Here is a 10,615-nt window from a genome sequence, read left to right as displayed (position 1 = left end):
GTGAGGTAGATATGTGGGGGCGTGTTAGAACGAGCCGTTTTAGGGGGGCGTGGCAGAGTCTTAACTTTGATAAAGGATATCTCTTTGGTTTTGAGACTTTAGTCTTTGCAACTTTAGGGATCTTATCTATTCACGAACAACTTGTAACACTCCAAAGAGAAAGGAAAACTTGAAATCGCATCATATGACCCCTTTAAGCAAGCCAAGTCTGTGACTTTCTTTTTGATTCAATGGAATATGTATTGCTCTTTTATGAAGATGTGGGCGACATTGTTTACTCTGTATTTTGTCAATAGATAGCTGTAGATCACATCTTTGTGAGTTTCAAGGTGTTCAGACGTACTCCAAGCACCGTGGCCCCTGCAGCATAACGGATCTCTCTCAGGATCCCATTCCAACAGTTCTCCTCCTCCTCAAACCTGTCAGGCAAATCACAATTTAAATCTCAATTTTCAGCTTTATTTTGAAATATACAGTGGGTATAGAAAAGAATCACCCCTTTTAAAATAATCACATTTTGTTGCTTTGTAGCCTGAAATGAAGACAGACACAGTTTTTGTTTCATCCAGCTGTATTTACTGTGTACTGTGTACGGTATAACATATGAGTGAAAGATATAACACCAATATGTCAGGAAAAGACAAAAACAGAATGACTGAGTTGGAAAAAGGATTTGCAGCCTGAAATGAAGACGGACACAGTTTTTGTTTTATCCGGCTGTATTTACTCAGTGCAGCTTATAACATCCAAGTGAAAGATGTAACACCAACTTGTCAGAAAAAGAAAAGAAAAAAACAGAATCACTGAGTTGGAAGAAGGATCACCCCCCTCCTAAAAATGACTTGTAAACTCAATCAGGTGTAGCTAATCACCTTCTCAGTGGCACAAAAAGCCATTTGACTTTCAACTGTGATCAGCTGTGGTCATTTTGATTAGCTCATCATGAAAAGAGCTTTCCTGGAGCATTTTCAGTCCTTGGTAGTGCAACTGAAACAAACAACCAGCTATGGTTTAAGACACTGTCAAAAGATCTCTGGGATAAAGTTATGGACAGGCACAAGTCAGGAGATGGATACAAAAAAAATATCAAAGGCTTTATCAATGCCTAGAAGCACAGTGAAGTCTATTATTAAGAAGTGGAAGGTACAACACAGACCTTCCCTGGATCAGGATGTCGCTCTAAACTGGATGAAAGAGCCAGGAGGAAACTTGTCAGAGATGTGACCAAGAGGCCGTCAGCAACTCTTTTTTTTTTTCAACTCTAATTTATGACAAAGAGTGGTGATTGTGTGCATGTGACAACAATATAACAAATTCTCCACAAATGTGGCTTGTATGGGACGGTTGCAAGAACAAAGCCACTCCTCAAGAAAGGCCACATGCAGTCATGACTGAGCTTTGACAAAATGCTCTTGAAGATTCTGAGGCAGATGAGATTAAAATTGAATTATTTGTCCTCCACACCAAACATTGTCTAGCGGAAATCCAATACAGCTCAGCATTCAAATAACAGCATTCTTACACTAAAGCATGGAGCTGGTAATATCCTGTTATGGGGGTGTTTCTCTGAAGACTGCAGTCCACAAATTTTCACCATAATATTTAACCGAACTTGAGCAGTTCTGCAAAGAAGAGTGGGCAAATATTGCAAAGTCTAGATGTGCAAAGTTAGTAGAGACGACTAAAGGCTGTAATTAAAGCAAAACGTGGTTCAACAAAATACTGACACAAGGGGGTGATCCTTTTTCCAACTCAGTGATTCTGTTTTATTCATTTTTTTTTTCTGCCATGTTAGTGTTGTATCTTCCACTTGGATGTTATAAATTGCACAGAGTAAATACAGCTTGATGAAACAAAAACAGTGTCCGTCTTCATTTCAGGCTGCAAAGCAACAAAATGTGATTATTTTAAAGGGGGTGATTTTTTTTCTTCTTCTATAGCCACTGTATGACCAAGTTTCCTTAGCTCAATAAGTTCATTAAAGAGCAGGTCATATGGGTTTTTGAAAAATATCTCTTTTGCAGTTTATAACGTAGCTATCCTTAAATGAAAACAATCAAAACAAAACAAAAAAGTGCATGATAAATAAATATATTTTCTTTCAAAAGAGAGAGTCGATTCTGAATCCCCTTAACGAGACGTCATATTTTTTATTTTGTTTTTGAGTTTACAATCCATTTAATTTGGGAAATCAATCAAATGTACAATCCAATATTAAATGACTGTAATTTAACAAATTACTGTAACTAACAATATAATTGATAGGCTATTTAAAAACAACAACAACAAAAGATTTTCCATGACTATGTCAAATTATAATGGTGAGGAAGGAAAAAAACGCTTCTGGTTTCACTTGCAGTATCTGTCAGCCTTCATCTTGGCTCTCCTGTCCAGCAGGGCCTCATGGAATTTTCCTTCTGTTCTGGCTTTTTTCAGCGTACCGCTGTCTTCCTCATTCACCCTCAGCTTCCGATCCTGAAAACTCTGGAACTTCTTCACGTAGTTGAACTCACAGTTCTTGACATCACACCTGTCTTCATCTGCAATATCGTCTTTTCTCTTCACCTCTCTTTCTGTGCATGAACGGATCTTGATTATCTCCTCCTCTCCCGCTGTCTTGTTTTTGGCCACTATGTCTCCGCTCTCACTGTACGAGATGAAACAACTGTTTGCAGCAAGTAAGGCCATTTTACCATCCTGAAACACTGGTTCCCACTGCTCTCTGGAGCCGATGGCATCTGATCGACCAACCACAACACCCTCTGAGTTTATACCTAAATACTTCCCATTGCCTGACTTCAGCGCTATCCTGGAGTCTGAGACTCTGATGGCAGTGAACTGCTCTGGAGGATCTGGGCCTTCATCGTCTTTATGTGGAGCTCCTACAGTGAAGAGTCCAGTGTCCAGTGCATGAATGAAGGACTTTTTGTGCATCTCAATGGCCACTGTACCAGTGATCTCACCGAAACCCTTCACTGTCCACCATCCTCCAACGATATCCAGCTTGTCTTCATCATCTCGTTTTCTCTTTTTGTCCTTGTTCTTTTTCTTCTTTTTGTTATCGTTTAATCCTTTCAGGACCAGCTTGGTGGACTTGACGTGTGAGTACTCGGTCATGATCACACACGGTTAAAGCAACTGAATTAAAACGTTTCTGTGGGATTATCATACGTTGTTATTCACGCCTTGAAAGCGGTTTCCTCGCGACGTCATATTTTCGAATCTTTTGCCTGTTACCGGTATACGTCACTGGGTAACACATTTGCATAATCCCTGCCTGCCCGCGAAATACCAACAGAGTCTGACCTGCCCACAAACACTTCAGCTAGTTAGTGTGTTTACATCATGTTGAGAAGACGCAACTGAATTAAAACGTTTCTGTGGGATTATCATACGTTGTTATTCACGCCTTGAAAGCGGTTTCCTCGCGACGTCATATTTTCGAATCTTTTGCCTGTTACCGGTATACGTCACTGGGTAACACATTTGCATAATCCCCGCCTGCCCGCGAAATACGAACAGAGTCTGACCTGCCCACAAACACTTCCGCTAGTTAGTGTGTTTACATCATGTTGAGAAGACACTGTGTTCAAGGATACCACAGAAATACAATTTGAACCTTTTGTTGTGTGCATTTTACCAAGGACTGCTTCTAATTGGCTTTTATCTTCCTTGGCTTCTAATCTTCTTAATTTGGACTAACAAGCTCTGAACCACAACCTGTGTAAGTAGGATTGATACGTTATGTGTACATTTTCAATTGAGTGCTCAAAATATCAAGATTTTCTGCTAATATGTGATGTATAACGTTACCTAGTGCAGCTTTAGGTTTCCAGGTAAAGCACAATATTACTGTTATTGAAATGATAATTCGCTGTGAACCCACTGTTTTCTGACCTTAGATGCATTTAAACCTGTTGTAGAGGACTCCAACACAATATTAGGACACTTTAAAATACCATATGACCTGCTCTTTAAACCAGTTTGAGCTGAACATTAATACTTACTTCCATATGTCGTTCATTTCAGTGGGCTCCAGTTTTTCTGTGGTCTCATTGGGCATCATAGCAAAACCCCCCACAGCGTACAAGCAGCCGCCCAGTTCAATCAGGTTAAGAGAGCTTCTCTGCTGGGGAAACTCCACGAACTCTGACCAGCTAAGCAGGAGACAAACAACTGAGCATCTTACCTGAGTTGAGGAGTCTTGAGAAAATATGACAAAACAGTGTGACTTGCGTGTTGCTGGCGATGTCATAGACCTCCACACTGTTAGTCAGGCCGTAATCAATGACTCCAGTCACCACATAGATTTTGTTTTTGTGAACAGCTGTGCCGAACAGCGAACGGGCAGTTTTCATGGGTGCCAGATCCTTCCATTCAAACTTAGAGGGGTCATAGACACATACTCTCCTCAGGCATTTCCTATGCATCACATTTAATTTAAGCCTGGTTATGAAAACCAAAGACAACCTGGCATAATGTGTTTGTAAACTAGGATAAAATCAGGTTCTGCACTCACTTGCTCTCAGTTTTTCCACCTATCACATAGACCAGTCCTTTGTGTGAAATAATTCCATGTCCATAAATTGCATATGGAAGAGGGTCCGAATCTCTCCATTTGAATGACCTGTGTGAAAATGTATAATTATCAGCATTCAGCCATTTCAGACAACATCCAATTGATCAGGGATTCTGGCTAGGACCGACCAATCTCAATATCTACCAAAAAGAGTGAAATACGAGAGGGAAACAAATTGTTCTATTTAAGTTGCTTATCAATTTCACACCATAAGGCTTACGGTGAGATATAAAAATTATGAAAGACATGATTGTGAGGTATACATATTAAACAGATAACACATATTTTTTTTAAAGTGGCCCATCAAGTAAAATTGATCTGCCTAATGGCTGTATTGAAGTCATTATTTATTGATATGGAACATTAGTTCAGTAAAGTAAGTCAAATGTTGATTCAGTAGTGGCTCTGGCCAATTCGCTTAGTTCATTCACAGTTGAGGATTTGTTGGATTGATTTAATTCAGTAACTCTTGACTATGTCCAAAAGCTAAATGCAGGTCTCCGCAGGCAGCATACGGAGGGAGGAAGGCACCAAGGCACATCTGACTTCTATGACTGTCACATCCTGTCTACTGAGATACATTCATCTGATTGATGTTTGAAGACATACAGTAGATAGAAGACATAGATGTATTCTTCACTGCCTGTGATATCCCACAATCTGACCACCAACTGCAACTTTCAGATGGCATTTTATTTTTTAGCTCAAATGTCATGGAATCGTGTTCGTTATAGTGCCTCAGATTTCTGTGAAGTCATTGCCTGATAGGGCAGTGAAGCAACAAGTCAGCTGCCCAAGCTTTCGTACTCAGGCTGATTGAGTAAAACCTTTCTAACGATTCATTAAATGAACAGACTCATAAGAGTCATTTGTTCGTGAATCAGACTACACAGGTCGCACTAAACTACGTAATGAAAACACAGCTGTGATCTGTAACACATTTATAGTGCATCATGTTAAAAAATTGTAAATAAAACTAATGGCACCAAATTTGTTAACCGAGAATTCATGACATGCATGAACGCACCAACATTTTTCAGTTTGAACAAGCTCTGTGAATGTATGTCATATGCTATATCAGGGATGCCCAAACTCGGTCCTGGAGGGCCAGTGTCCTGCAGAGTTTAGCTCCAACCCCAATTAAACACACCTGCACCAGCTAATCAAGCTCTTATAGGCATACTAGAAACTTACCAGCAGGTGTGTTGAGGCAAGTTGGAGTTAAACTCTGCAGAACACCGGACCTTCAGGACCGAGTTTGGGCACCCCTGTGCTATATGATTGTACTCACTGTCTGTCGTAGACTATAACAGAATCGAGTGCACGTTCTCCCTCCTTCAGCTCTTTTCCTCCCATCACATAGATGGAGTTCTCAGCCTCAGCCAGACCAAACAGACAGCGAGGGTCTGGTAGTGAGGGCATCCCCAACCATTCAGAGCTCATGGGATCAAACTGTTGGATGAAGCAGAGCTCAGATGAAAAGATAACGGTCCAAAAGCATTGTTCCTTTCTCAGACAAATACAATAATTTGATTCCTTCGACACAATCCCTTCCAAGGTTTCACTTGAATTACACGAGGAAAATGTCATGCAGGCAACATTAAAAACATGACACATGAGGTTCAAAGCTTTATCAGCTCTTCTGAAGCTAAATGGACCCTGAGGGTCATTCTCACAAATGTATTTTTGGAACCAGAGATTCATGATGCTTTGAGTCATTGATTTGTAATGCAAACATATTTAGCAAGAATTGACTATGCGTTACCTGAAGAAAGTACGAGCTGAACTGCTGTTCTTTGTTCTCCTCATTGAACATCAGACCTCCAGCGACAAAGATCTGATTTTCCTTCGTGACAAGACTGCAGTGGTTTTTAGGGATCTCAGTGGATGAAGACGCCACATAGCACTCGTTTGCGCCAACATCGTATGCTACCGTTCCTGTATCGCTAATCATCAATATAAGATCTGTTTGAAACATTCCAAAACGTGGATTGTCATTTAGGATCCCTGGCAGCAAACCCTCCTCATCCTCATGCTCAGAATCCGCCGTCTCGCCTTCCTTCTTGACCCTTTTGACCCTGTGTAGCAGTCCTTTCTGTGCATCCTTGACAATCTGAAGCTCCTTCTTGAGCTCCTGATTCGTCCTGATCAATCGGTGCCCCTCGACTTTCTCTTTAAAGTAACTCGTCGGTATAAGACGGAAACGTACGCAGTGTAGAAGTTGTGGCAGGTCCTTCAATCTCTCACTCGTGTCATACTCCACCCACTCCATGAGAGATTCAAACACCAACTCTTCTCGTTCCACATTCAGGGAGTCACATGTGATGATTGCAGCCAGCTCACCGGGACCCAACTGATGGATGTCCTGGTCCCGAGTGATGAGGGCATACCGGTCACAGATGAAGTCCCGCGCCTCCATAGCCAAACGCGGACAATCCAGCAACAGTCCCAATCTAAAGATGGCCAGACAGTTACTGAGAACCAGCTTCTGCTGCAGATATGACACACACATGCTGAAGATTGATGGAATCTGGTACATGTTGGCCACCATGAAAATGTCTTGGACGTTATGCTCAGTCAGGTTGATATCCGAGGTGTATATGTACCTCAGGATCATTCCCATGACCCCAGGTTCGATGTCTTTTAGTACAATCTCCCGCTTTTTGCTCTCTTCCAGGTCCGAAAGGAACATGGCTTTGAAGTAAGGGCTGCTAGCGGCTAGCACTAGCCGATGACAAGGAAACTCTTTGTCTTTGATCTTCAGAACACAGTCCACAAACTTGTTAGCATCCAGGAGATCGCAGAGCCCATCTTGTAGGAGCGTTTGCTGGTACATCCGTGGCTCCGTCACTGGATCCACTGACAAGGAGGCCATCTTGTTATGGTTTAATGTGATATTTCAGTAGGAGGGAGGGGTGCCCTGGTCCTGTCCCACTGCAGAACTGAACTGACTCTATTAACACTGTTACTCTAATAGAGAAATGGTGGAGGATATGACGCTTTGGTGTGGCCTCAGCTCCTCAGCTGTCACAAGCTATTAGCTACTGACTGTCCATCTATATATAGAAATGCACAAATGAACCACACTTAGGGCCTGAAATACAAGCTGTCCCTACCTTCCCCCCACCAAACAGATCAGGCCAACAGCTGACATGTTGCTCACTGGGACTATTAAGTTTTAGATCTTATGGAGAAGGACAGTCGAGCACCACAAGATGGTTGGGAAATGTGAATAACTTGAAAAGAATGTTACAGAGAGAAAGAAAAGATGGAAATCAGACCCATTTAAGACTAATTTCAAAATGAAACAAACAGAAATAGAACTGCTTGTTGCTTTGGGAGATAATGTCCACCTAGTGGAGCTACCCAGTATTATGGGCTCCTACATCTCTTAGCATCAAATCATAGGCGCAAGCAGTGGCACTGGCAACCTTTGAATTTACAATTTATTTATTTTTTACAGGAAAGCACAGGGAGAGACGGGTGAACAGGACATGTCCCAGGCTAGACTCAAACCTGGGCACTATGGGCGTAATAGTGCTTTATTTGTTACAGTTCTAATAGAATTCATTACTTTTTTTCATTTGGGGAGGGCTGCACATGGCAGGGAGAACAGGAATGGAAAACTTGCATCCCTCACTTGAGACCCATAATATGTCTGAATATGTGCAAATCACTAGGCTATAGCTTGTTTACATTTTCACCCTGAACCAATTAATCACAAACAGATCTATGTTTATGCATTTTCTGTAAGTAGGTATTTAATAAAATTATTCCAATTTAAAGTTATAAAACTTTCTAAAGGTACACTCCTAAAAAGGTTTCAAAAGCTAAGTTTTTGTAGTGATGACATAGAAAAATCTTTTTGAATTCCCCAAAGAACATTTCAGTGAACAGTTCTTAAAAGAACCATTCTTTTCTTGGTCTAAAGAACATGTTAATAATCTGAAGAATCTTTTTCAACCTTGTGTGTGATGGAAAGGTTCCATGGATAATAGTTTCTTAGTGGAACCATAAGGCAAAAAAAAAAATCTATTTTTAGAGTATATGAAGACAAAAGAAAAGTCTAATTTGCGCTAAAAACCCATGTAAGGTGACAAAAACTCCAAAGGGAGACTGAAAACTAGGAGATATGCAATTGTGTGCTGATAACAGCATAGCAGACCTACAGTATTCATCAGTGTATATTTTAAGCCCATTAATCAACTCAAATCTCTTGTGTGCCACTCAAAGCTAGATGTAGGACAAAGCCTAATAGGGGAATGTGTTCACACCATATCTGCTAGTGTGACATGAGTAACAGAAAAATGTGACTGCACAAAGCTTAATGTGGTGAAGTGACTAAGCTTTGTGTGGTTTAATGGGACATCATTGTGACTATTGTTTATAAGCAGTTCAGAACTATGTAAAATAAAAGTTTGTTTAACATGTTGGTCCTAACATTTTGTACGTACCTAACGTTTTGCGTCATAATAATGGCTGTAAACCAGCGCTATCATAGTTAACTAAAACTGAAATTAAAACCATAAAAAAGTTGTTACTTGAAATAAAAATAAACATTAAATGAAATACAAAAAACTATTTAAGAAACTTTATTTCAACTAGTTGCCGAGGAAACATTTCTCATTTTTATTGTCTAAACTAATGTACTAAAATAACTAAAATTGAAATGAATAAAAACTAAAAAATAACTAAACTAAAACACTGCTGTAAACATATTAAGAATATTGAGAAGGACTGAAATAAAAGACAACCCTGAAAACATTGTACATTTTCATTTTATTGTTCAATATATTATTTATTCATAAAATATTTGGCAAGCCCATCCTTTCAATAGCTATATCCACTGAAAATATAAATAAAAAATGCACTTGTTGGTTTGTTTGTGCAAGAGTATGTCAGAGAACAGGTTGCATTTGGCTAAAGCAAGTGCACTTCAGAACTATTCACAGTTAAAAACATCTTGTGTTTTTAAAACAGACTTGTGCAAGCAGTGACCATAGTGATGGGACTGCATCAATCTGGCATGAAAGCTCAGGGGCAGAATTAACAAGAGGGACCTCAAGAGCTGGATCAGATTCAATGACCTCTCTGTCCTTTACTCGGCCTTCTGTTTGCTCTCCTCTGGGGGCGGCACTGGTTCCAGATCATCCAGCAGAGCTTGCCTTCTCTCTCTCTCCTTTATCAGCTGAACGCCACAGTAAGTCACAAACAGCACCGAGAGAGTGGACAAGGGGAAGCCTGAGGGAATCACAAGGGTGCTATTATTCTCTGTGTACATGCTGTGTTTGCCCCATTCCTCTGGAGTTTTTGTGCTGATACAACTATATGTTTCAATATTTTCATATGTATGATGTATATATACATCATATATGAGTGATTTACATATGTAAGAAAGAATACATATGTAAGAAACACATTCTGCACAAGATTCTAGCTACTTTTATTTCCGTTTTCATTATATAATGGTCTAAAAAAAAAAATCTATTTTTAGAGTATATGAAGACAAAAGAAAAGTCTAATTTGCGCTAAAAACCCATGTAAGGTGACAAAAACTCCAAAGGGAGACTGAAAACTAGGAGATATGCAATTGTGTGCTGATAACAGCATAGCAGACCTACAGTATTCATCAGTGTATATTTTAAGCCCATTAATCAACTCAAATCTCTTGTGTGCCACTCAAAGCTAGATGTAGGACAAAGCCTAATAGGGGAATGTGTTCACACCATATCTGCTAGTGTGACATGAGTAACAGAAAAATGTGACTGCACAAAGCTTAATGTGGTGAAGTGACTAAGCTTTGTGTGGTTTAATGGGACATCATTGTGACTATTGTTTATAAGCAGTTCAGAACTATGTAAAATAAAAGTTTGTTTAACATGTTGGTCCTAACATTTTGTACGTACCTAACGTTTTGCGTCATAATAATGGCTGTAAACCAGCGCTATCATAGTTAACTAAAACTGAAATTAAAACCATAAAAAAGTTGTTACTTGAAATAAAAATAAACATTAAATGAAATACAAAAAACTATTT

The 10,615-nt window shown here is 39.8% G+C and overlaps 1 protein-coding gene and 1 pseudogene across 1 annotated transcript; both read right to left on the bottom strand.

Annotated features, from left to right (window-relative positions):
• Positions 1-152: 152 nt before the first annotated feature.
• LOC107689425 (kelch-like protein 40a) lies at positions 153-7,488 on the bottom strand. The gene is made up of 6 exons (XM_016487398.1): positions 6,345-7,488; positions 5,871-6,031; positions 4,520-4,627; positions 4,237-4,422; positions 4,008-4,157; positions 153-419 (listed from the first exon to the last, which is right to left on the bottom strand). The coding sequence occupies exons 1-6, from the start codon at positions 7,452-7,454 to the stop codon at positions 308-310; spliced, it is 1,827 nt and encodes a 608-aa protein (XP_016342884.1). The 5' UTR covers positions 7,455-7,488; the 3' UTR covers positions 153-307.
• LOC107689426 (protein FRG1 pseudogene) lies at positions 2,341-3,196 on the bottom strand (annotated as a pseudogene).
• Positions 7,489-10,615: the final 3,127 nt, after the last annotated feature.

The sequence above is a fragment of the Sinocyclocheilus anshuiensis genome, unplaced genomic scaffold, assembly GCF_001515605.1.
Source record: "Sinocyclocheilus anshuiensis isolate Anshui unplaced genomic scaffold, SAMN03320099.WGS_v1.1 scaffold1291, whole genome shotgun sequence".
Taxonomy (NCBI): domain Eukaryota; kingdom Metazoa; phylum Chordata; class Actinopteri; order Cypriniformes; family Cyprinidae; genus Sinocyclocheilus; species Sinocyclocheilus anshuiensis.
This window is presented reverse-complemented; position numbering and strand designations above follow the sequence as displayed.

Bases quoted from the DNA above. Each gene is read 5' to 3' on its own strand.
- LOC107689425 (XM_016487398.1), bottom strand. From the start codon at position 7,454: ATGGCCTCCTTGTCAGTGGATCCAGTGACGGAGCCACGGATGTACCAG. The intron at 4,628-5,870 runs GTGAGTACAATC...ATTTTCACACAG, and splicing joins GTTATAGTCTACGACAGACA to GTCATTCAAATGGAGAGATT. The intron at 420-4,007 runs GTAAGTATTAAT...TTTGCCTGACAG, and splicing joins GAAATGAACGACATATGGAA to GTTTGAGGAGGAGGAGAACT.